At 43.0% G+C, this 27,170-nt stretch overlaps 1 protein-coding gene across 1 annotated transcript in view; it reads right to left on the bottom strand.

Moving 5' to 3' along the window:
* NRPA1 (nuclear RNA polymerase A1) overlaps nucleotides 1-27,170 on the bottom strand; it is a 471,665-nt gene that overhangs the window by 46,931 nt on the left and 397,564 nt on the right. Inside the window, exons 17-18 of the mRNA XM_089432122.1 lie at nucleotides 22,599-22,797; nucleotides 22,181-22,500 (exon numbers count right to left, since the gene is read on the bottom strand). Coding sequence (XP_089288248.1) covers nucleotides 22,181-22,500; nucleotides 22,599-22,797 — 519 coding nt within the window. The remainder of the gene's footprint in view (nucleotides 1-22,180; nucleotides 22,501-22,598; nucleotides 22,798-27,170) is intronic.

Genomic DNA, 27,170 nt, shown 5'->3' on the forward strand with positions numbered 1-27,170 from the left:
ATGCTGCTCCAAATGGCTGCCCAAGAAGCTCCTCACTCCAACTACAATGCTCCTCCAAGACTCCTCACTGCTGCTCCAAAACAAGCTCAAGAACTGCTCACTAATTCTCAAAGAAGACTCTCACTCAAATGCATAAGACTGCTGTGAGTGAATGAGAGCATTTGGGTGTCTTAAATAGGGTTTGGGAGGGGGAAATGGACCCCAAAAACATTTAGCATATTATTATAACAGTTTGGGATCCATAAACTTCATTAAACAATTCAAAAATACCAAAAAAATGATTATTTTTATGTGTTTAACGCGTGCCTGGCCGTTCCTTTGTGACTCGGCCGAGTCATATCGGAACCGGCCGGGTTGACCGAGTCACACATGACTCGGCCGAGTCATGTGTGACTCGGTCTACCGGACCGTTTCCTTGGCCGGGTCAGTCCTCCACGCATCGACTCGGTTCAACTCGGCCGTTTCGGTTTCGAAACGGCCGGTTTTTAAAACATTGAGGTGAAGTGAGGTAAAATTCACTCAGATTTTCTGCCAGTATTTTCTCTGTAAAGGATTGCTAGATGAGCATCCTAGATTTGTATTCAGATATTTCTCCTGCATAATAATAAAACCCTCAGAGTTGTTGCACCAGTTTTCCTGCATTGGGTTTTTCCGGGGACTATTGTGTCCAAAAATAAGTGTCCTATGTATCTTGTTCTTTGCTCTATTTTTAGTTTCTTGAGATCAAATATTTAATTAGTGTAGGCTGCAAAAGTAATTTTCTTTAATATTCAAAAGAACAACTTGATGAATGTAATTTAAAATCAAGTAGGTGAAGTAGATTCAAATTTGCTGCAGTAGGGGTTCCTTCAAAGTGTAGGAATTTTCATAGCAAAGAAACATTCTACCCCTAGAGACACCTTCAGAGAAAGGAAATAGCCTCACTAATATCAGGGATATGTTGCATTGATGAGAAACATCATACAATCTAAACCTTGCAACTATGAACAAGCGGTGAAGGAACAGGTTTGGAGAGATGCCATGATAGAGGAATATCAGTCCATCATGAAAATTGTTCCAAGGGAAGTTGATCCAATATCTGAGGGGAAGTATGTTGTGACTTCCAAGTGGATATACAAAATCAAAAATGCAGTTGATGGTAGCATTAAGAAGTTCAAAGCGAGGTTTGTGGCTAGAGGATTTTCTCAGAAAGAGGGAGAAGATTATGATGAGATATTTGCACTTATTGCTCGATACACTACCATTCCGTGTATTATTGTTCTTGTTGCTAATTAGGGTTGGAGTCTTCATCAAATGGATGTGAAGACAACCTTTCTTCATGGCATACTCAAGGAAGAAGTGTACCTAGAACAAACACGGGGCTTTGAGGAACATGACAGGGAAACCCATGTTTGCATATTGAAGAAAGCCCTTTATGAATTAAAGCAAGCCACTGGGACTCGGTATGCTTGGATTGAAGGATGCCTGATGAACCTAGGATTCACCAGAAGCTATGTCGATCTGAACCTCTACTTCAAGGTTGTCCAAGGTAAGCCTTTGATTTTGGTTTTATATGTTGATGACTTATTCTTGACAAGAGTAGAGCCTCTGATCATCAATTGTAAGAGGAAGCTTGCCTCTGAATTTGAGATGAATGATTTTGGGTTGATGCACTATCTCTTGGGCTTAAAGGTGTGGCAAAGAATTGGAGAGATTTTCCTTAGCCAAGGAAAATATGTTGTCAAACACTTGGAGAGATTTGGGATGGTGGATTGCAAATCCATGGCCACACCGCTGGAGGCAAACTTCAAGAAGTGATTTGGTGAAGTTGCAAGACCAGATCTAGTAGATCCTTCTATGTACAGGCAACTGATTGGGGCTCTTATGTGTTGATTTGGATTAGCATTAGATGTGCTCTAGCCACGAAATTTGGTGGAGAGGTTGGGGCACATGAGATCTTCAATACCCAGAAAGGGTTTGGGCAGATTCTAAACAAATCAGGAGATATTAAAATAATTAATATTTTTAATGGAGTCCCTAAGTCTAGACTTAAGGAAAATAAAATATTAATGTGTATTAATATCAATCTATGTTAGAATGATCCAAGAGACATGGATCAAGCTAGATCTAATCTTAGTCGTTGATTAGGGACTTAATCTTGGCCGTTGAGATGTCAATAGGAAAAGTATAAGAGGAGGCTTGAGGGTCACTTGGAGAACACACCAGAGTGATCAGTCATTCTATTCTCTAGAACGGGGCTTGCTAAGAGAGATAGAATCAGTGATCGGACAGCACCTGAGGGGCATTGAGTACAAAGAGACAGAGAGGTAGAAATAGTGTCGCGAGATCAGCAGAGCAGTCAGAGAGAGAGACGCAGGAGTAGCCAGTGCTCACGTAGGGCCACACAGAGGCAGCTAAGTGCTGCATAGAGCACCAAAGGGGCCAGCATAGCTGACGCAGAGGCACAGAGAGCTGACGCAGGGCCTCCTAAGGCTGACGTGGGCCAACATAGGCTAATGTAGGGCCAGGGCCAGGGCTAGGAGATGCTGCCGCAGTCCAGATTGGGCAGACACTGGGGTTTCTGGGGCAGATTGGTGGTGAGTAGCTGCCGGAAGGATTATCTGAGGTTTCAGACAATAGATTTGTCAGAAACTGAGAGGTATTACTGCCAAGGAAATTCTCTGTTGGGTAGGCCGGCACCCAGATTGTACTCTCATATTGCTTAATAAGAAAACCCTCAGATAGTTGCATCGTCTTTCCTGCATTGGGTTTTTCCGGGGACATTAGTCCAAAAATAATGGTGTCATATGGCGTGTTTGTTCTTGTTTCTTTTAGTTGTTGATCTGTAATATGTTGAGCATGCACTAGTGTTTATTTTCAGTATTTACATTGTAAATAACTTGTTAAGGAAAATAACAAGTAGGTAGGAATAAATCAGATAAAGTGCATGGAGGGTTTCTAACAAAGTAAACTTAGAAACTTCAACATGGTATCAGAGCGTGATTGTAGATCACAGGAGGACTAAGAGACATCAGCCAAGTGGAGCAATAGCAACAGAAAACAACTGTCCCGAGGTGACAGAAGTTGTTTCTAGTAGCGCAAAAGCCAAGAAGTGTGACGCAGAGCCAGCCAGAGCCATGCAGAGGAAGCAGAAGTTTCGCAGAGCCTCAGAGAGGCCAGCGTTGCTAACGTAGAGGGCCAGAGGGCTGACGCAGAGGGCCAGAGGGCTGATGCAAGGCATCCCAGGGCTGACGTAGACCCATCTGGGGTGATGCAAAGCCAGCATGAGGCAGAGAGGGGTTGACGCAGTTCACAGAGAGGCAGTTGTTGGGGTCTAGAAGGCTACAGAAATATTGCACAGTACTGTAGTCAGAACAGTACCTGACAGAGCAGTGTCAGAGGAGTTGTTACTGAGGGTTTCTAGCCGAGGAACCCGGATCAGAAATGTAGCTGCATAAGTCGATCAGAGTAGGGGGAATCTCGACAAGTGGCAAAAGAATTTCCAGGAGGGAAATCAAGACTCAGAAGGAGTCCAGAAGAGAACATCCAGACGGGAAGTAGAGACTCAGAGGAGTCGAATAGAGTACTTCCAAGAGGGAAGTAGAGGAGCATCATGGCACTACATGGGTAAGAGACCAGGATAGACTGGATGGAGCATCAAACTTCACAGTCTGGAAGGCCAGAATCTTATTAGTGCTTAACAGGAATCATTTCAAGAACTTCGCCTTGAAGGTAATAGTTGTCCCAGTCGACCCCAATGATAATGACAGGTACAAAGAGGCGATGGCGGGGACCAAGTGCATTATCCTTGACGGGTCAAGGAACATGTGGTACCACATATAGCCGAGAAGGAAACGACATTTGAGATGTGGGAAGCTCTCAAGAAGCTGTATCAGCATACTTCTGTGCAGAGAAGGATGCTGCTCAAGAACCAGATGAGATCGTATCATATGAAGAAGGGTCAATCGATTGACACCTTCCTCGGAGGACTAAATGAGATCCGAGACCAGTTGACTGCTATAGGAACGACACCAGATTAGGAGCTTATGGTGAGGACAACCCTAAATGTTGTCTCAGAAGATTGGGAAGTATTCGTCCAGAGTATCTTGGGGAGAGGGACTCTCCCACCTTGGGACAAGATGTGGGCAGCTCTTCGCCACGAAGAGATCAGACAGTAGTCGAAGTCAGGTAGCAGCAGCAAAGGGATCAAGGTTAAGCAAGAGGAGGAGGATGTGGCCCTAGCATCTGAGGGAAAGTAGGAGAAGGAGAAGAAGAAAGATCTCTCCAAGATCAAGTGCTTCCACTGAGGGGAGCTGGGTCATTATGCGACCCCATGTCCAAGGAAGAAAAGTAAGGGAGAGTCTTTCGAGACTAACGCAGTGCCAGCACGGGCAGAGAAGGAAGTTTTGATAGACGATGATTGTGCCATGAGTGCACACGCACCACTTGAGCGGAAGTGAGGAGACATCGAGCTATAGTCAGGGGAACTACATGCGATGAGGGGAAGGATCCTCAAGGTACCTAGCCTCTTGGATTAGACCTTGCTACGAGAACCTCGTCGAGGAGTAGCAGCACTAGCTGGGTGCGTAGAGATAGATGCAGATGGAGTGGTAGAGAGAGTTACAGTGCAGGAGTCCCAAGACAACGCAGAGCTAGCAGGCTGCAGCAGTGCGAGAGGCACAGGAGTGTTGCACTAGTGAAAGAAGGCACAACGAAGTGTGCAACAGTGCGAGACGCTAGGAGTTGTTGCAGCAGCGCAGAGATCAAAGAGAGGGAGCACTTGTCAGCGGCAAAGGGAGCTTCAGCATCAGTGGGTGTTTCTAGCCCAACAGGGAGGTCAGTTGGGAGATCAGTTACTTGCTTCTTAGTAACTGAGTTGCAGTGCAGTAGTGGGCAGCACAATGCAGCATGATGAGAGGAGGTGCAGTGCGGATGCAGTGCTGGGAGAAAGGACCAGCAGCGGCATGGATGCAGCAGGGAGTTGTCGTACAGATGCAGCAGTGGCAGTGGCAGAACCATGGACAGCAGTACAGGGGGCAACAGTGCAGAGGATGTTAGGCAGGAAGGCCTAGTATCAGCACAGGTACCAATGCCAGATCATCAGAGCTATACTCAGTGAATAGTATTGCTAGAGCACAATCCTCGCTAAGAGGGAGTGTTGATTGGGGATAGCATCGGATGTGCTCTAGCCACGAAATTTGATGGAGAGATAGGGGCACATCAGATCTCCAATACCCAGAAAGGGTTTGGGCAGATTCTAAACAGATCAGGAGATATTAAAATAATTAATATTTTTATTAATGTGTATTAATATGAATCTGTGTTACAATGGTCCAAAAGACATGGATCAAGCCAGATCTAATCTTAGCAGTTGATTAGGGACTTAATCTTGACCGTTGAGATGTCAATAGGAAAAGTACAAGAGGAGGCTTGAGGGTCACTTGGAGAACACACTAGAGTGATCAATCACTCTATTCTCTAGAGCGGGGTTTGCTAAGAGAGATAGAATCAGTGATCGGAGAGTAGCTGAGGGGCATTGAGTACAGAGAGACAGAGAGGCAGACATAGTGTCAAGAGAGCAACAGAGTAGCTAAAGAGAGAGACACAGGAGCAACCAGTGCTCACGCAGGGCCACGTAGAGGCAGCTAAGTGTTGCACAGAGCACCAGAGGGGCCAGCGTAGCTGACGCAGAGGCTCAAAGAGCTGACACAAGGCCTCTTGGGGCTGACGCAGGGCCAACGCTGGGCTAGGAGAGGCTAACGCAGTCCAAATTGGGCAGACACTTGGGTCTCTGGGGCAGATTGGTGCTGAGTAGCTGAAGGATTATCCGAGGTTTCAGCCAATAGATTTGTCAGAAACTGAGAGGTATTACTGCCAAGGAAATTCTCTGTTGGGTAGGCCAGTTTCGGCACCCAGATTGTACTCTGGTATTGCTTAATAAGAAAACCCTCAGATCGCTGCACCGGTTTTCCCACATTTGGTTTTTTAGGGGACATTAGTCCAAAAATAATGGTGTCATATTGTGTGCTTGTTCTTGTTTCTTTTAGTTGTTGATCTGTAATATGTTGAGCATGCACTAGTGTTTATTTTCAGTATTTACATTGTAAATAACTTGTTAAGGAAAATAACAAGTAGGTAGAAATAAATCAAATAAAGTGCATGGAGGGTTTCTAACTAAGTAAACTTAGAAACTTCAACATTATGTTTCTAGTCAACACAAGACCAAATATTTGTTTTGCTACTAAAACCTTGAGCCAGTTCATGGTGGAACCTTTGCATGCTCATTTGGTGGCCAAAAAACATGCATTGAGATATCTACATGGGGGCTTGGGGCAATCAATTATGGACTGAGATATGCCTCTAGTGATGATTTGAGACTACATGGATATACAAATGCACATTCTGCTAGGAGTGTTGTCAATAGGAAGAGCACATCAGGGTGTTTCTTTACCTTGGGGGACCTGCCATGATTTCCTGGATGAGCATGAAACAAAAATTTGTCACTCTAAATACAGTGGACGTAAAGTATATTGCAGCTAGTATGGCTAGTTGTGAGGTAGTGTCGTTGCAGAAGCTCTTTGTAGAGTTGTTTGATCATGTGCCAGATACAACCATGATATATTGACAATCATAGCGGTATTAGACTTTAAAAGAATTTAGTATTCCACGACAGATCAAAGCACATTGAGATTAAGCACCATTATATCAGAGATATGGTACAGAGAGGAATAATGAGGCTCCAACACAGCTCAACTGATGAGAAGGTTGTAGACATTCTCACCAAGCCTTTGTTGAAAGCAGTGTTCATATTCTTCAGAAACTAACTTAAGAGTGTGGAAGAATGTATCTCTCCCTTTGAAGGAACACTACTAATCTAGAACACAAAGCATATGCTCTTCCCCTAGTCTTTCGACTAAACATGGGCTTGGTGGGGAGGAATGAGCAACGAGGCTCCTGGGTGTGAGGGTACTCCTTGAAGCCATGGACTTGGCTGAGTACATGCCCCAATATGCATCCTACCCGCAAGTCACCTTTGTGTCTTTATTGACCAAGGGCCATATTGAGATGGTTAAGCTTGCTAGGATTTCCACCCATCTGGCTAGTGGGTGAGGAGACATAGGTTTGTGTGATCTTTACCAATGTCGAAGCGACTGCCATGGACTTGGTTAAGGTAAATTGGTCTCCCTGAGTATTGGATCCAGGTGTTCTACCACTTTATCACTACGGATCAAGTTGGATGAGGATCAGTCAGTGGCCATAGGTTGTGTGTGATCTTTACCAAGGTCATTTATGACTACCATGGATTTGGTTGTGGTAAATCGATCTCCCCTATTGTTAGTGTGGATCATTCTTCTTCTTCTTTGAATCAAGTCATATTTGTTCAACTGAGATAAGATAAGATGAGACGAGATGAGGTTCTCTTATGTTAAAACATGTACATCCAAGATGAGTCTTATGGTGTAGCCAAAAATTCCTCCCTCGTTGAGGGAGAGTTGAAAATGGCAGCTTGGGTTAGAATTTTCCTTGGCAAACCATGGAAACAAGTCGTATTTGCACCTTTGACCAAATCAACCTAGAGAAGGACAAGTCGGCCCCACAAGTGGAAATTGGCCCTCCTAACGCACATATAAATTGACCTTTGCTGACCTTCATTTGGAGTATCACATCACACATCACATCAATCAAGTTTGGTCTAAAATTATAGGGCTATTTCACACATGCAAAGGAGACCAGGAGTCTTTCCTGTTTTGTGTTTTCTTTATCTTTTGACCAATGTTAACCGAGCTATCTCTCTACTGCTTTGATCGAGTTCTTGATTGTCTTAAAAGGTTGAAATTGTTGGAGACTTTGACTGAATCTTTGACTGGAAAATTCTATCTGTCTTGACCAAAATTCTAGGTATGTTGACCATAGGGTTTGACTAGGGTTTGACCACAGGTTTGATTGTGGCAATTGAGCGAAGTTTGCAGGAGGAATGTATCTTTGCTTGACCAAATATTAGACTGAGAAAGAAGGTAGAATCTTTGACTATGAGTTGATCGAATTCTAGGTTGTTCTGCTTAGTGTTGATTGTAGGGTTAACTATTGAATTTCGCCGAACTTTTATGTCGAAGTTGCAGGGCGAAATTCAACCCTTTGACCAGACTATTGACTAGTAACAACTTTGTGTTCTTTGACTGATGTTGACTTGATTTGAATGTCATTCTCTTGGAAAGTCAAAGTTTAACTCTAACTGGTTTATGGATGTACTATTGGACTATGTATCTCATGTTGAACATGTTGATTTGGGGTAGCATCAGATGTGCTCTAGCCATGAAAATTGGTGGAGAGGCTAAAGCACATGAGATCTCCAAGACCCATAAATGGTTTGTACAGATTGTACCCGGTTTCGGAGATATTAAAATAATTAATATTTTTAATGGAATTACAAGTCTAAAGTTAGCAAAAATAAAATATTATTGAGTATTAATATAAAACTGTCTTAGAAGGTTCCAAAAGTCATGGATCAAACCAGCCAAATCTAATCTTAGTCGTTGATTAGAGATGTAATCTCGGTCATTGATGGACCAACGAGAAAAGTATAAGAGGAGGCTTGAGGGTCAATTAAAGGACAAACCAAAGTGATCAGTCATTCATTTTGCTAGAGCAGGGTTGCTAAGCAAAGTTGAATCAGTGATCAACAGTGAGGGGCAGTGAGTACGATGCAGAGAGGCAGAGACAATACTGAGAGACCAACACCAAATCAGAGAGAGCGAGAGCAGCAGTCAGTCCAAGCTACATAGAGCCCAGTAGAGACAGCGCAGAGGCCAAAGGGACTGCATCATCCACGCAGAGGCTGTTGGAGTGATGCAGAAGGTCCTAGAGGTTGCACAGTGCCTCAAAGAGCTGACACAAAGGGTCCTGTGGTTGACGCAGGTCCCCAGAAGGGTTTCGTGGGACAAGTTTTCTGAATACCTGTTTCAGGATATAGAGGTATTGTTGTCGTGTATTTTTCTCTGTCAGGTGAGCAGTTAGGCACCCAGTTGTACTCAAATAGACTGCATAACAATATAACCCTCTGAATAGTTGCATCGGTTTTCCCGCATTGGGTTTTTCCGGGGACATTTGTCCAAAAATAACAGTCACTTGTGTGCTTGTTTTCTTTCAGTTGATGATTCATAGATGTTGTGATTGTATTGTGTTTATTTCAGTATTTAAATGTATTAAATAATTTGTTCGAATTTAAACAAGTAGAAGAAATAAACCAGCAGAATACAGATTAATTTTCTAACGGATAGACTTAGAAAATTCAACATGGTATCAGAGTATGGTTGTAGATCACAGGAGAGTTGAAAGCATCAGCTGAGTAGAGCATTTGCAGTAGAATCAGCTATCCCGAGTGACAGTAGTTGATCCTTGCAGAAGCGACAGAGAAAGGGTTGACGCAGAGGGACTGCATCATCAATCTGGGCCAGAGAGAGGCTAGCACAGAGGCTAAGGAGGGCAGAGAGAGGCACACGCAGAGGCCAGGAGGATTGATGCAATTGGTTGAGGAACTTGTTTTGCTAGTGCCGAGATTGCACAGAGCCAAAAGGCTCAATCCTTCAGTTGTTGGGGTGAAGGAATCTGTGGGCAGTTTGTGGGAGCGAAGCTGGTGGGGTACTGTGGTTAGAACAATACCTAACAAGGCAAGACCAAAGTAGAGGTAGTTGTTGCCGAGGTGGATTTCTAGCCAAGGAATCCAAATCAGTGTTGCAATTGCACAGACGATCGGAGAGGGGCAACTTGTCGATTGGCAGAAGGATTTCCAGGAGGGAAATCGAGACTCAGAGGGACTCCAGAAGAGAACTTCCAGACTGTAAGTAGAGAGACTCGGAAGAGTCGAACTGAGAACTTCCAAACGGGAAGTAGAGAGACTCAGCAAGAGTCGAACCAAGAACTTTTAGGCGTAAAGTAGAGAGACTCAGAGGAGTCAACAGAGAGGAGCAACGAGATGGTCGTGAATGGGCTGAGAGATCAGGACAAGTTGGACGGAGTGTACAACTTTGTGGTCTGGAAGGCCAGCATCTTGTCCATTCTAAACAAACATCGTATCAAGGGCTTCCCCTTGAGAGTGATGGCTATCCCAGTTGACCAGGGAGCTAATGAAAGGTATGAGGAGGCAATGGCTAAGGCACAGTGCATCATCCTTGATGGGGTCAAGGATCATGTGGTACCACATGTTGCCAAGAAGGAAACGATAAAGGAGATGTGGGACACTTTGAAGACATTGTACCAACACACTTTCATGCAGAGGAAGATGCACCTGGAGAATCAGCTAAGGTCATACCAGATGCAGAAGGGAGAGTAGATAAATGTCTTCCTCGGTCGGTTGAAGGAGATTTGTGACCAGCTAACTTCCATAGGGGCCACAACGGATCAAGAATTGATGGTGAGGACTGCACTTAACGGAGTCTCCGAGGATTGGGAGACATTTGTCCAAAGCATATAGGGTAGGACGAGTCTTCTAGATAGGGAAGAACTATGGGCGTCTCTTTGTCAAGAAGAGATCAGACGACTGACCAAGGTGGGGAGTAGCGGCAAAGGGGTCAGGATCAAGAAGGAAGAGGAAGAGGATGTGGCTCTAGCATCTGTGGGGAAGCGGGAGAAGAGGAAGAAGAAGGACCTCTCCAAGGTCAAGTGCTTCCATTGTAGAGAATTGGGTCACTATGCGAACCAGTGTCCTAGGAAGAAAAGTAAGGGAGAGGCTTCTGAATCGAAGGCAACGCCAGCGAAGGCAGAGAAAGAAGTCGAGGAGGATGACGATTGTGCCATGAGTGCTCATGTGCCACTCGAGAAGAAGTGGGGAGACATCGCGCTGTAGTCAAGAGGACTACAGGCGATGAGGGGCAGGATCCTTGAGGTACCCAACCTCTTGGATTATGCCTTGCTACGGAAGCCCCAAAGAGGAGTAGCAGGACTGGCAGGTGTTGGTAGAGACGGATGTGGATGAAGTGGCAGAGGGTGCAACAGCGCAAGAGTTCCAGGGCAACGCAAGGCTAGCAGGCTGCAATAGTGCAAGACGCACGGGAGTGTTACACCAGTGCAGGATGGCACAAAGAGGTGTGCAACGTTGTAAGATGCAGGGAGTTGTTGTAGCAACGCAGAGGCCAGTAGAGGAATCACTTGTTAGCAGTAGAGAGAGCTTCAGCATCGAGAGTGTTTCTAGCCGGACAGGGATGTCAGAAGTTGGGTGGATCAGTTACTTACTTCTCAGTAACTGAGTTGCAGTGCAGTAGCAGTATGCAGTGGCACGATGCAGCATGATGAGAGGGGGTTGCAGTGCAGATGCAGTGTTGGGAGGATGGACCAGCAACAGCACAAATGCACAGGGAGTTGCCGTATGGATACAGCAGTGGCAATGGGCAGCAATGCAGGATGCAGCAATGCAGAGGATGTTGGGCGGGGAGGCCTAGCATCAGCACAGGGACCGGTGTCGTATAATCAGGATGATACTCAGTGTGGAGTATTATTAGAGCACAGTCCTTGCTAAGAGGGAGTGTTGATATAGAGTAGCATCGGATGTGCTCTAGCCATGAAAATTGGTGGAGAAGCTAAATCACATGAGATCTCCAAGACCTAGAAATGGTTTAGACAGATTGTACCCAGTTTGGGAGATATTAAAAAAATTAATATTTTTAATGGAGTTCCTAAGTCTAAACTTAGGAAAAATAAAATATTAATGGGTATTAATATAAAATTGGGTTAGAAGGTTCCAAAAGTCATGGATCAAGCCAAATCTAATCTTAGTCGTTGATTAGAGATTTAATCTCGGTCGTTGATGGACCAACGAGAAAAGTATAAGAGGAGGCTTGAAGGTCAGTTAGAGGACACACTAGAGTGATCAGCCATTCATTTTTCTAGAACGGGGTTGTTAAGCAAAGTTCAATCAGTGATCAACAATAATGGGCAGTGAGTACGAGGTAAAGAGGCAGAGACAATACTAAGAGACCAGCGCAAAAGCAGAGAGAGAGAGAGCGAGAGCAGCAGCCAGTCCAGGCTATGCAAAGCCCAACAGAGATAGCACAGAGGCCAGATGGACTGCGTCATCCACGCAAACGTTGTTGGAGTGACATAGAGGGTCCCAGAGGCTGCATAGTGCCTCAGAGGGCTGATGCAGAGGCTCCTGGGGTTGACGTAGTTCAGCAGAAGGCTAATGCATAGGCGAGAAGGGCCAGCGCTGAGCTTCAGTTGTGTCGGAGAGGGTTTCGTGGGACAGGTTTTCCGAATACCAGTTTCTAGATATAGAGGTATTGTTGCCGTGTATTTTTCTCTGTCGGGTGAGCCAATTAGGCACCCAGTTGTACTCAGATAGGCTGCATAATAATATAACCCTTTCAATAGTTGCACTAGTTTTCCCGCATTAGGTTTTTCTGGGGATATCTGTCCAAAAATAACGGTGTCTCTTGTGTGCTTGTTTTCTTTCAGTTGATGATCTGTAGATGGTGTGATTGTATTGTGTTTATTTCGATATTTAAATGTATTAAATAACTTGTTCGAATTTAAACAAGTAGAAGAAATAAACCAGCAAAATACAAATTAATTTTCAAACGGATAGACTTAGAAAATTCAACAGAACATTGATTAACGAATAAGAAGAAGATTGATATTGGAGTTTCCCACTTGTGGGGTTTTATCCTAGTCTTTGACCAAAACTATTTGTCTCATTGTGCTTGGCTATCTTCAATTGTGCATTACTGTTTATCGTTCTATCTAAATTGCTTAATTGTTATTTGGGTGAATGAGATTGAATGAAATTGTTTTGAGTGATCATATCAGCATAGAACACTGTGAAAAATTAACATTTCCTTAGGCCATTCACCCATAGCCAAAAAAGCATGGCTCAATGGGTGAATGTATCATTCTCCCCTAATCAAATCAGCATGACCCCGTGGGAGAATGTCTACCCTACTCTGCAAGCTGCAAAAACATCAACACTACTCAATAAGGGAGACACTCTGCATCACGCCAAGCTTGTCTTTGAAGTATAGAAACTTCGCTCTAGACAAAGGCTTGGTGAAAATGTCCACAATCTACTTGTCTATGAATATGTATTGGAACTTTACTGCTCCCTTTTGCACCATGTCTCGGATAAGCGATATTTGATGTCAATGTGCTTCAACTTGTCTATGATATACTATACCTTTGTTGTATTGAGTGCAACAAAAGCCTACTTTTTTCTAAACCTGGATATTATAGTTGATCCCAAGTTGAAGCAACTCCCCTAGGTTCTCTTTCTATCCTTTGCAATCCTGGCCAATAGGAAACAATATATCCTTGCAGCCTCACTTCACCACCTGAGACATATCTAAAACCATATCATATTGTACCATCGAGGTACCTCAACACGTGCTTTTCTGCACAGCTTGACTCAGCCATAAATTGGCCAACTTAATTCATTAGATCCATCACCACAATTGCTTTCTGGTCACCCTGACTAGGTGCTTGCTTTGACACTGAAGCAAATCTTCCTATGGCAATCCTAATTGCTCCCTTTGCCACCGAAGAAAATCCTCCTACCACTGCTACCCCCTCTATTACTGAAGCATACCCTACTATCTGGCATGACCCCCTCATGGGAGGCATACTACTCCTAGAGAACTCTCGTCTTTGAGCATCTAGTCTAACAATCTCAACCCATGAAATTCACTTGGAAGGCTTCTCCATCCACTCTGCCTGACTTTATGCTCCCTCTGAACTGGAAACTCTTCCAGTTATCTAGCACGGTCATAAACAGCCTAACAATCTGTACAATCCTCCCTTTCGAACACCAACCACTCCTGCTGAGTCTATTCTTAAGCCCTTAGGCCATACAAGAACCAAACAATCTGGCAACTGGAGAAAATGTCTCCTCGTAGTTCACTTCCTCTTTCTAGGAGTAGACTCTTGCCACAAACCTTGTTTTATATTTCTCAATGCTGTCATCGCCTTGGCAACCTTCAGAATGGACATGTTGCTGCCTCACTTGCACACCTAGGTTAACGTGGAAAAAATCTTCAACCCCATAAGGTGTGGCCTTGGTGGGAAAGCCCAAAGAACGGGTTGTCACTTGATCCCAACTCTCTCCATTAAAGCTCTCTCCTAGTAAAGCTAAGACGGGTGGACCCTAAGGATAGATTCTAAAGGAAGGTTTGTTAAGGTAACAAGTTCTAGGAGATAGTATTTTGATTAGAACATTCACCATTCAACAACTTGAAAGATAACTTGGAAACAAATGGATGATAACAAATTTCAAATAACCATGAACATGTAAGTAACAATTTAGATGAAGCAAATAAATTTCAACAAGATAAATCATCCAAGAAAATTATAGTTAGACCAATGTCAATATACTTGCAAGAAATAATATGCAAAAAGTGAAATCAAACTTCTTGCATATAGAATGTGTTTTTCAAGATATAATAAATTGCTACAATGGAAAAGCTACCATTAGTTCAAGATATGAAATATGAGCAACAAAATATAACTTGCAAAAGTAAATGGAACTTGCACTCATAAGGGAAATGCTCATAAATCAACTTGATGATATGATGCTAAAAACTAGACTATGTGAGAGGTAATTATCTTGACTAGTTTTAATTCTAAATGCCTAGTCTAAGGTGAGAAACTTTCCTTTCAAATTCTTGCCACAAGGTAAAGATTGGGGTGAGTTGCAAGGAGGATAGGTTGAGGAGGCACTAGCCGTTTGTTAAAGATATCGTTCCCAGGATCCTTGCAATCCACGTTCCTTCATTCCTACAAGGGCTCGGCCACAAGAGAACTACGAGGTCACACATTTTAACCTTACTTCATATAAGGTGAAAGAAAAGAAAAAGGAATTTTCCTAAAACATCCATTCAACCAAGCTTATGCTTAGAGGTAGCTTTTGGAGATGCAAGTCTAATTTATTATGCAAGAGAAATGTCGAACATATTTTGCATTTTATGGTACATTTCCTGTTGAGAGTGGCCAAACTATGCTTTTATCTTTTTTTCTAGCTGCGTCAACCTTTGGGGCATCGTTCCAAACCCGACCCAAAGTGTGGACAAGGGGAGGGGGAGGCTAACTCCTTGTGGACGCAATGGACAAATGTGTGTTATAAAATGTAAAGTGGCAACTTATTATATCTTATTTTCTTAACCTTGGTGCTTGCTTGTGAATCTTAGTTATCTTCTTTATCTTCTTTAGTTAGACCTATTCATGAAACAATATCAATAAACTACAACAACAAAAAAGGACACAGATATAGGGTCTCAGGACACAAATATAGGGTCTCAGCCAAGGCAAAACCCCTCCAAGGGGAAAACCTGGAAACTCTTATCTTCTTAGAATCTGGTTCAAATGAGATACAAAGACCCAATCCTTAGAACAAGTCCTTCTCCCAGTACCAAGTCGGCCCTTCTTTAACTCCTTCTCCCAGTACCAAGTTGGCCCTTCCTCAACTCCTTCCTTGATTCTGTACCAAACTGCTTCTTTCTTGCAACTTCGACCTGCCAGCGACCACTACTCGACCTGCAACTTCGACCCAACTACATCGTCATAGCGACTACTGCAGAAACCCTAATCTATCTTCCTTTTGAGACCTTCCTGGAACAAAATGGCTCTCCCCAAGGTCAACTAGGTCAAGAGAAGGATTTCGCTCTATCCAACAACTTGTTCCTGCAATTCTTCTCCCCAACAACAACTTCGCTCCCCAGCAATTCGGACCTGCAACTTTGGCCGCATCTTGGCTGTAGAAACCCTAGCTTCTTCGCACGTGTGAGAGAGATAGAGCCCAAAGACAAGATATTTCAACCTCCCAGCTTCATCTAGAGCTTCGCTCTCCTTTTCCCAGCTTCCCAACTATAGATCGAACTATTTTCTTGATGGATCAAACTTGTGAGTGAGCGTGTCCAAATGAGGTAGAATTCATTCCTTTTATAGCCTTCTCAAGGGTCGAATTCCCTCCTTTAGGCCGATTTGAGGATCACAAGGCCGTCATGTACTCTTGGAGATTCCCGAACTTTCTGGACTCAAAAATGATTCCTTTTACAATTACAAATTGCCCAAAGGGGTCTTAGAAACATGATATTGACTCCATTGACTCAAGAAAATAAATCCTAAGACCTAACAAACCCTAGAAGCACGAAAAACATGCTTTTACCTAGAAGACCATAAATAATGAGCATGAAACTCATGCTTTAATAATAATAAATTTCCTTTCTTTTTGTGTTTATTACATGGGATACATATTGAAAAAGTACAACAATTATGAAAGACCGAAACTAGCTACATTTCTCAACAATGTGGACCCGGATGGGAAATATGTGAAAAGGGGTTATAATGAGCAGAGGAGAATGATGTATGTGGTGTCGAGAGGGGGGACCATGCAACCAAAATCCGGATTTCCCATGTAGTGCCACTCCTAAAGCTAGGAGCCAATAAAGGAGATCCCACAGGACTAGTATACACAAATAACCGCCACTAATCCTTGCCCAAAAGTGTCCATGATAAGTAAGCAAAAATACCCAACTACATAATGAAAGCCATACCTTCGGGTTCGGAAGGCCCACCATCAAACATACGATCATGACAGGTGGGCTAGAGTACATAATAGTTGGCTCAGGTGGCGAAGATGGTGGCACATCGAGCTATCTGGTGGCGGCAAGGGGCTACTAGCTGCCCGCTAAAGACAATCTAGGAGAAAAATTCCTCCTATGGGTGTCACCCACAGGTGATGGGTAACAAGCACCACGTAGAATACATCATACAAGTGACACCAACATCATACATCAACACACCAAGTCACTAGGAAACATCAACAACATGAAACATCTACCACTTAAATATCATCATCCAACCCCTTGAGGTGGGCGGCAGGAGAGTCCTAAAACCATCATCCATATCCAAGATATGCATATATACCAAACCATCTTATTGAGATAGTCTACTCCACATCCATCAAAAGTGCAACCAAGGAGTGCTCAACAAGGGAAGCACATTTGAAAAGAAAACCAACAAGCAAGTGCAATCATGTAGACAATGAGTAGTGAAAATCACTCAAACCAAAGATCTCCATCAAATGATCCAAGGCCATGAAGAAAAGGGGCTCTATGAAGGTAATCCCCCAAATTCAGTCCAAAAGCTCGAAGGAACCACCAGGAAACATCCACAACTCTGATGAGAATCAGGATGCGGAACTTCGTATAGTACAAGGTGTGACCCCAGCAAAACATATAGTTTTTTTTAATACAGTATCCTTGAATTAAGAATGGTGGTGCAACTATTCATGTTATATGTATCAGACTTCATTCTTACACGAGTCACCTTCGTGTTGATTTGGGGTAGCATCGGATGTGCTCTAGCCATGAAAATTGGTGGAGAGGCTAAAGCACATGAGATCTCCAAGACCCAGAACTAGTTTGGGCAGATTCTAACTGGTTTTGGAGATATTAAAATAATTAATATTTTTACTGGAGTTCCACGACGAGTGGGCAACAGCACAACGAAGAAGATATGGATGCCTACAGGTGTCTCATTGCGGAGGATCCTCTACCACCTACTGACACCTAGCAGGCTAAGGTCTTTTTCTAGTTCGTTTTGAAGTTTTGTTAAATTTGATGTCAATTTTGTTGTTTTGGTCCAAAAACTCTACTACAATGTTATTAAAGGCTGGTTCCCCTGCGTGGGCAACTCAATCCTCGAATTTTGGAATGGTTTCCCCTTTGAGGGCAGTCACTTTCAGTTACTATTGGTTTAAACATGGTAAAATCTGAGGCGAGATCTGCAGAGGATGGTGCCTCCATCTATTGTTATTTTTTGTTTCATTAATAGATTTAGTCATATTTAGAAAAAAAATATAAAACTGGGTTAGAAGGGTCCAAAAGTCATGGATCAAGCCTAATCCAATCTTTGACATTGATTAGAGATTTAATCTCGGTCGTTGATGGACCAACGAGAAAAGTATAAGAGGAGGCTTGAGGGTCAGTTGGAGAATACACCAGAGTGATCAGTCATTCTATTCTCTAGAGTGGGGTTCGCTAAGAGAGATAGAATCAGAGATCAGCAGCAAGGGGCAGTGAATACATAGCAGAGAGGCAGACTTGGTACCAGAGAGACAGCGCGGAGCCCAGAGAGGTTGACGCAAAGGCAGTTGGAGGCTACGCAGAGGCAGCCAAGAGTTGCGCAGAGCCAGGAGAGGCTAGCATGTGAGACACAGAGGGTCAGGGCCAAGAGGCAGTGCTGAGAGGATTTCATGGGACAAATTGGGAGGTGGTGAGCCGGATAGGGTGATGTAGTCCCTATCAGAGAGACACAGAGCAGTGGAAGCTGCAATTGTTGCTGTGGGATCATTCATCCGGTGATTTATCAGTTGGAATATCTGTCTCCGGGGAGAGGTACTATTGCCGAGGGAATTCTCTGTTGAGTGAGCCATTTCTGGCACACTGGTTATATTCTGAAAACTACATAACAATAAATCCCTCTGAATAGATGCATCGGTTTTCCGGCATTGGTTTTCTCCGGGGGCATTGATCCAAAAATAATGGTGTCACTTGTGTGCTTGTTTTCTTTCAGTTGATGATCTGTACATGTTAATACTGTACTTGTGTTTATTTTCAGTATTTACATGGTAAATAACATGTTAAGTAATTGAACAAGTAGGAAGAAATAAACCAGATAGTACAGGAATAATTTCTAATGGGTTAAACTTAGAAATTCCAACATGGTATCAGAGCATGGTTGCATATTACAGAATAACTGAAGGCATCAGCTAGTAAAGCAGTAGCAGTAGAAACCGTTGTCCTGAGTGACAAAAGATGGTCCTAGCAGAAAGCAGCAAGGAAGGGGTGATGCAGAGGGCCTGTGTCATCAGTTCGAGCCAGGAGGAGGATCAGCGCAGAGGCAGAGAGGAGCAAACCTTACCAACACAGTGCCATGTCATCTTTCTCAGCCAGGAAGGATCAACGTTGTGGCTAGGAGGTGCATAGTTTGCCGGTGTCGGGATTGCGCAGAGCCTAGAGACTCAATCCTTCAGTAGCTAGGGCATAGGAGGTTGTGGGTAATTTGCGGAGCGAAGCTGATGGGGTATTGTGGTCAGAACAGTGCCCAACAGGGCAAGACCAAGGAGGAGGGAGTTGTTGCCGAGGTGGATTTCTAGCCAAGGAATCTGGATCAGTGGTGCAGTTGCACAGACGATCGGAGTGGGGCAACTCAACGTTGGCAGAAGCATTTCCAGAAGGGAAATCGAGACTCAAAGGGAGTTGAACCGAAAACTTCCAGATGGGAAGTTGAGAGATCGGAGGAGTCGCAAAGAAGAGCATCGAGATGGCAGTAAATGGGCTAAGAGATTAGGATAAACTAGACGGGGCGTCCAACTTTGTTGTCTAGAAGGCCAAGATCTTGTCCATTCTAGATAGACATCGCATCAACGGCTTCGCCTTGAGAGTAATGGCTATCCCAGTTGACCCGGTAGCTAATGAAAAGTATGAGGAGGCAATGGCCAAGGCAAAATGCATCATCCTTGATGGGGTCAAGGATCATGTGGTCCAACATATTGCCGAGAAGGAGACGGCAAAGGAAATGTGGGACACCTTGAAGATGTTGTACCAGCATACTTCAGTGCAGAGGAAGATGTTACTTTAGAATCAACTATGGTCATACCGGATTGAGAAGGGAGAGCAGATAGATTTCTTCCTCGATCGACTGAAGGAGATCCGAGACCAGTGGACTTCCATAGGGGCCACGTCGAATGAGGAAATATTGGTGAGAACCGCACTAAATGAAGTTTTTGAGGATTGGGAAGTGTTTGTCTAAAGTATATTGGGCAGGTCGAAGCTTCCAAATTGGGAAGAATTGTAGGCGGCTCTTCGTCAAGAAGAGATCAAACGGCTGACCAAGGCGGGGAGTAGCGGTAAAGGAGTCAAGATCAAGAAAGAGGAAGAAGAGGATGCGGCTCTAGCATCTGCGGGAAAGGAGAATTGGAAGAAGAAGGACCTCTCCAAGATCAAGTGCTTCCATTGTGGGGAACTAGGTCAATTTGCGAACCAGTGTCCGAGGAAGAAGAGCAAGGGAGAGGCTTTTGAGACCAAGGCAACGCCAGCAAGGGTGCAGAAAGAAGTCGAGGAGGATGACGATTGTGCCATGAGTGCTCATGTGCCACTCAAGAAGAAGTGGGGAGATATCAAGTTGTAGTCAGGAGGACTACAGGCGATGAGGGGCAAGATCCTTGAGGTACCCAACCTCTTGGATTATACGTTGCTACGGAAGCCCCGAAGAGGAGTAGCAAGACTGGTAAATGTCAGTAGAGACGGATGCGGATGGAACGGCAGAGAGTGCTACAGTGCAGGAGTCCCAGGACAATGCGAGGCTAGCAAACTGCAACAGTGCGAGAGGCACGGAAGTGTTGCACCAATGCAGGATGGCACAGTGAGGCGTGCAATGGTGCGAGATGTAAGGGGTTCTTGCAACAGCACAGAGGTCAGTAGAGAGAACACTTGTTAGTGGCAGAGGGAGCTTCAACATCGGGAGTGTTTCTAGCCTGACAAGGATGTCAGATGTTGGGTGGATCAGTGACTTACTTCTCAGTAATTGAGTTGCAATGCAGTAGCACGATGCAACATGAGGAAAAGGGGATGCAGTGCAGATGCAATGTTGAGAGGATGGACTAGCAGCAGCACGGATGCAGAGGGATTTGTCATATGGATGCAGCAGTGGTAGTGGTAGGACCATGGGCAACAGTACAGGATGCAACAGTGCAGAGGATGTTGGGCAAGGAGGCCTAGCATCAACATAGGGATCGGTGCCAGATGATTAGTGTGATACTTAGTGAGGAGTATTACAAGAGCACACGCTAAGAGGGAGTGTTGATTTGGGGTAGCCTCGGATGTGCTCTAGCCATGAAAATTGGTGGAGAGGCTAAAGCACATGAGATCTCCAAGACCCAGAAATGGTTTGGGAAGATTCTAACCAGTTTGGGAGATATTAAAATAATTAATATTTTTAATGGAGTTACTAAGTCTAAATTTACGAAAAATAAAATATTAATGGGCATTAATATAAAACTGGGTTAGAAGGGTCCAAAAGTCATGGATCAAGCCAAATCTAATCTTAGCCGTTGATTAGAGATTTAATCTCAATCGTTGATGGACCAACGAGAAAAGTATAAGAGGAGGCTTGAGGGTCAGTAGGAGAATACACTAGAGTGATCAGTCATTCTATTCTCTAGAGCGGATTTGCTAAGAGAGGTAGAATCAGTGATCAGCGGCGAGGGGCAGTGAATACATAGCAGAGAGGCAGAGTTAGAAACAGAGAGACAGCGAAGAGCCCAGAGAGGTTGACGCATAGGCAGTTGGAGGCTTCGCAGAGCTAGCCAGGAGCTACGCACAGCCAAGAGAGGCCAACGTGTGAGACACAGAGGGTCTAGGGGCTGACACAGAAGCTCCAGAAGGTGACGCAAAGGCTTAAAGCGCTAACGCAGGGCTAAGAGGCAGCGCTGGGAGGATTTCGTTGGACAGACTGGGAGCTGGTCAGCCAGATAGGGTGACGCAGTCCCTATCAGAATGACGCAGAGCAGTGGAAGCTGCGATTGTTGTTGTGGGATCGTTAATCCAGTGATTTATCAGTCGAAATATCTGTCTCCGAGGAGAGGTACTACTGCCGAGGGCATTCTTTGTTGGGTGAGCCATTTTTGGCACCCTGGTTGTATTCTAAAAACTACATAATAATAAAACCCTCTGAATAGTTGCACCATTTTTCCCGCATTGGGTTTTTCAGGGAACACTGGTTCAAAAATAATGGTGTCACTTTTGTTCTTGTTTTCATTTAGTTGATGATCTGTAGATGTTGATATTGTACTTGTGTTTATTTTCAGTTTTTACATGGTAAATAACTTGTTAAGTAATTGAACAAGTAGGAAGAAATAAACAAGATAGTACAGGAAGAATTTCTACCGGGTTAAACTTAAAAATTCCAACACTTCATGTGGCCAAAGCTCTAGTAAAGATGTTTTCCACCCATCAACAAAATAAAACTTTAATTAATAGGATTTGTGTACTTAAGCATATCTAAGGAACTAATTTATCCTCATTTTGAATACGAGTTACAAGTCATCAAATTTTGATGATATTTAATACATAAGAGAGACTTAGGCTACAATACATTATATGAAAGAGCGAGAGAGACCATCAAAAAGCTTTGAATTATCGAGAAATGGGAGAATACATACGTCATCTGTGTTGATGGCTCTCCAATAGACTGACCAGCAATAACACCCACTGCCTCACCTGGTTGAGCAAGGCTTGAAACATACTTGAGCCCCATCATATTCAAAAATTTGTTTTGATTCTTCAATTTAAGAGATTGTCTCTTTTCCTTTGAAAGACCCCCAATGAACTCTTGTACCTTTTTTTCAAGAGCTTCTGGCAAATCTTGTGCATAGCTTCCTGCAACTGAAGATTTCTCTTTGAATTTTTCTTTCTTGGAATGCTGAGAACCCAATTCATCAAGTTTATTTGTACCAAGCCTCTGTCTAACAAGCTTTTGATTCTGAAATACAGAAAGGGAACAACCAAGTATGTTAAAATGAACAGGTCTCTGTAATCAATTAAGAAATGAGGAGATCAGAATCCAGATTAAACACTTACAGTCGCAAGAACTTCGAATTCAGTCAAGCAACTAATTTTCATGACATCTAGTCCATCTTCACCATAATTAAATTGGATAACTGAGCCATCTGAATCTCTTACAGTATAATCATAATACACCTTCAAACACTCAAGATTCTTTATGAGACATCGCTGTAAGTAACCACTTCGGGAGGTTTTAATAGCAGTGTCAACAAGCCTGAAGCACATGCATAATCAGTAAGTCTAAGATAAATCATAGATCATCTAAATAAAACCAATGAAAATAAAACTGAGCAGCAAATAACGCATTCATATGTGCCAATATTTCTTTCCTAACCTGACTTGACATCTCTATTTCTTAATAAACAGACTCACAAAAGAGAAGTATTTATACACCAGTGTAGATCCATCACAATCCCGAATCCATTAATCATCAAGAGGAAACCAAAAGAAATGGACTAGTAAACTTTTATGTGCTAAAAAAACCAGGGTTAAGATAGATCTGGATTAGCTTATTTTATATAGTGTCTTTTCGTATTTTCTTATTATGGTCACCTCTCTTTTTCACCTTTACATTATAAACTTCAAGTTAATTGGGATTACTTTATTTTACACATCTCATCCATATCAGGTTTTAAAGTGCACTTAAATTTGCAAATAACATATTAAGACATAAGTTTTACTTTTTTTACTATTACTAATAATTTTTCACTGATATATGCCATGTCACTTTTATGTTACGTTACACATCTCATCCATACTGGGCTATAGAATGCAAATCAATTCTCTTGCGACAAAGAAATGAATACTCTAGTCTTCATATTGTCGACTGCTGGTAGACAGTGGAAATGACAGGAAGGATAACACAGAATCAACATAGACCATGATGAAGAATTATAAGGTTATCACTTCAAGAATGTGACTGATTCAATTATATAGGCATCTGCAAAATAAGGCAACTTTGGTCTTCGACATAGTTAAAATGAGATAAGAATGAAACTTCCCTGATGACTAGCATGAAAATACTGAGGAACAAATTGCTAGTTGCAAAACAGATTAGAAGAATTTGTAAGAAACAAAGAGAAGAGTATGGTCAATTTGAAAAGAAAGTAACACAACACAATTGAATAATTCATAGCAGATTCACCTAAAGTTACAAGTTGGGAAACCATAATGAAACCAAGTTAACAAGGAATTAATGCGTGCACATATGACCTAAATAAGTGAATCAAAGAGCCCAAGTGCTTAGCTAAAGCAGTAGTCACCATTGTTGTTGGGCATGTTGCTGCAAAATCTATTAGGCCTAGTGCAAAGCCTCATTAGCCAGAATCAGACATTAGGGCGAAAAGAGATTTGGTTTCCACTCAACTCAGCAACTTTTCTCCTGCTCTTTAGCAGTATTTGACAGCAAGGAAGACTTCCCTAAATGATCACCAAAAAGATATTCAATGAGAATGGCTCAACGTGAGAAACACAAGGTCTACTAATTGAAATACAGTATCAGTGGAGTCTAGAAGGCCTATATAATTGTTAATTTTAGGGCTCGATTGTTCTTTTCTGTAGATAATTGCAATCAAGGAATCAAATCCTTTTGGATATTTGTGCATAAGTTCTCAAGGAATCAAATCAATTTGACAAGGATCAAGCCATGGATCAAGGAAACTAGCCATTATTTCCACTTGGAGGGATTTAATGCTCTCATTTTCTATATAAGCAAGCTACTATGCTTCTGATTATATCAATGTACTCATCACAAAATCTTGAGCAAACTTTGAGTCAAGCTCTGCTGGATGTAATTTTTCTTTTGGAATAATAAATCTGAAGTCTTTAGGGGTTTATTTGACCTGCAAATTGACCTGCAACAGCTCTGTAATTTGGCCTAGAAAAAAAGTCCCTTGTCCTTCACAGGTGTGAGAAAATCGTTTCTTTTCTAAGTTGTATGAACCAATAGGAGGAGAGATAAGATATGTGTGTAATGATGAAGTGCCAAATGAGGATGAAGGCCTCTTGTATTTATACGAATTCATGTGGGTGAAAAGACACATCCTTGGGGCTGCTTGAGCCTACATGTTGTTGTAGCCGACCTTGACAATTTGCACATAAGTAGGTTTTAATTCAAAAACACACTTCTCCTTGTCCAATTTGAGTGATCTTTAGGTCAATTTTGATCGTCTCGAACAAAGGAATTCAATGCAATAATTATCTCTATCAAAATGAGCTGTCCAAAGTGGAATTTGACCCAAGTTGCATAATTTAACACTCCCTCTCAACTAGGGAGAATTCCACCTGTCAATAATTTGTCCATCATGTATCATGTACCATCTCTGCTTGACTTTGCTCACCTCATGCTAAACATTCTCGAATCTAAAGAAGAAGAAATGTTGCAGGGGAGCTCCAGCTACCACCCTGGCTCTATCGCCATGGGGGAGACTCTGCTACCACCGGAATCATCATTGTCATCATCCTCCTCATCGGGGAGCCATAGCTACCACCCAGAACCAAAGACAATGGGCGAGCCCAACCTACCCCAAGCATAGGGATCACAATCTATTCCAAATTCTTGGACAATAGGTGAGATAAACTTGCTGGAGGTAAGGATCACACTCTACCCTATTGTCCCTAATCATCCATCTTATAACCCTTAAGAGTCAGAGGGTAGAACACATGCATCCACCAACTTGGGTGAGATCCACCTACTACAAGGGGTAGGGATCACACTCTATCCCATGTCCCTCAACCCATTGGCCAGATGGGAGAGGTTATCCCACAGAGTGGGTAGGATGCTAACTAGGGCATACTCTGACTATGGGAGATCCCAAGTCTCAACATCCTATCGGTTAGAGGTCTCTCATCCCCAGGAGCCCTATAGCTCCATTCCTCACCCTGGGAGCTCAACCAAGGGGGGAAGAGCACTGCTCAGTGTTCTTGATCAGCTCAGACCCTTATTTGAAAGGGTCATCTCAACCAGTCCAAGTTGCTCTCTGAAGACCAAGAACTTCCCTTTCGAGAAAGGGTTGGTGAGGATGTCGATTATCTGCTCATCTGTCGAAACATGGAGTCTCACAACTCCTCGTTGCACCATGTCACAGACGTAATCATATCTAATCTCGATATGCTTGGACTTGTCGTGAAACAAAGGATTCTCTGACAAACAAGCACCACTCTTGTTGTTGCAATAGATGATTGTCGCATCCAGAACCTGCTCAAATAGCTCTTCGAAGAGCTTCCTCAACCAAACTGCTCCACAACTCGCCAGGCTAGCTGCAATATACTCTACCTTAGCAATGCTGAGGGCTACAGATTTCTACTTCCTACTCATCTAAGATATCGTGCCAGATCCTAGACTAAAACAACATCTGCAAGTACTCTTCCTATCAACAACATTGCCAGCCCAATTTGCATATGTATATCCATGTTATCTAACATCTCTAGCGGCATACTCAATCCAAGGTTAATAGTCCCATGTAGATATCTCAATACATGCTTGGCAGGGACCCAATGTACATGGTGAGGCTCGGTCATAAACCAGCTCAAAAGTGTTAACTGCGAAGCATATGTCGGGGTGAATATTCACAAGAAAAATCAGAGCACCAACGAATTGTCTATACTCGGAAGGGTTTACTAAGTCTGGTCTAGCAGCTTCTCCACACAGCTTCTTGTCATTCATCTCCATAGGTGTAGGCAAGGACTTGCACTCAACCATGTCAAATCTCTCTAGAAGTTTCACAACATATTTTCCTTCTGAAAGGAAAATCTCGCCCGACTTTTGCCATACTTCTAGTCTTAGGAAATAGTGCATCAAACCATGTATTTCATCTCGAATTCAAAAGCCAACTTCCTCTTACATTCTAGAACGAGAGGGTCTGCACTTGTCATGAACAAGTCATCAACATATAATACAAAAATGAGAGGCATACCTTAGACCGTTTTGAAGTACAAGTTTGGATCTGCATTGCTCCTTGTGAATCCCAGCTTTATCAAGTAATTGTCGATATGAGCATACCAAGCACGAGGGGCTTGCTTCAATCCATAGAGAGCTTTCTCTAATCGACATACATGGGTCTTTCTGTCATGAACTTCAAATCCTCGAGGTTGTTCAACGTACACTTCTTCTTGAAGAAAACCATGTACGAAAGTGGTCTTCACATCAATTTGATGGAGAGTCCATCCCTGACTTGCAGCAAGGGCTACTATCGAATGAATGGTTGTATATTGGGCCACTGGAGCAAATATATCATCGTAATGTTCTCCCTCCTTTTGAGTGAATCCACGAGCTACAAACCTTGCCTCGTATTTGTTGATGCTTCCATCAACCCCATGCTTGATATTATAAAGCCATTTGGAGGTCACTATAGATCTTCCCTTTGGTCTTGGCACAATATCCCATACATCATTTTTCATAATAGACTCATATTCTTCGGCCATTGCATCCTTCTAGACTTGTTCCTTCATGGCTTCTTCAAAGGTATTAGGTTCAGCTTGAATCATCTTGCTCATAGCTACAACATAAGCTTGGTACCTACATGGCTTCTTGCTTTTCTAGAAAGTTCCACAAGCATCAGCGTGTTTTTCGACATCTTGTAGTGTGTC

Source organism: Pinus tabuliformis, chromosome 5_1 (assembly GCF_031772625.1).
Source record: "Pinus tabuliformis cultivar Carrire ecotype Pingquan chromosome 5_1, CPIR1, whole genome shotgun sequence".
In the NCBI taxonomy this organism is placed as follows: Eukaryota; Viridiplantae; Streptophyta; class Pinopsida; order Pinales; family Pinaceae; genus Pinus; species Pinus tabuliformis.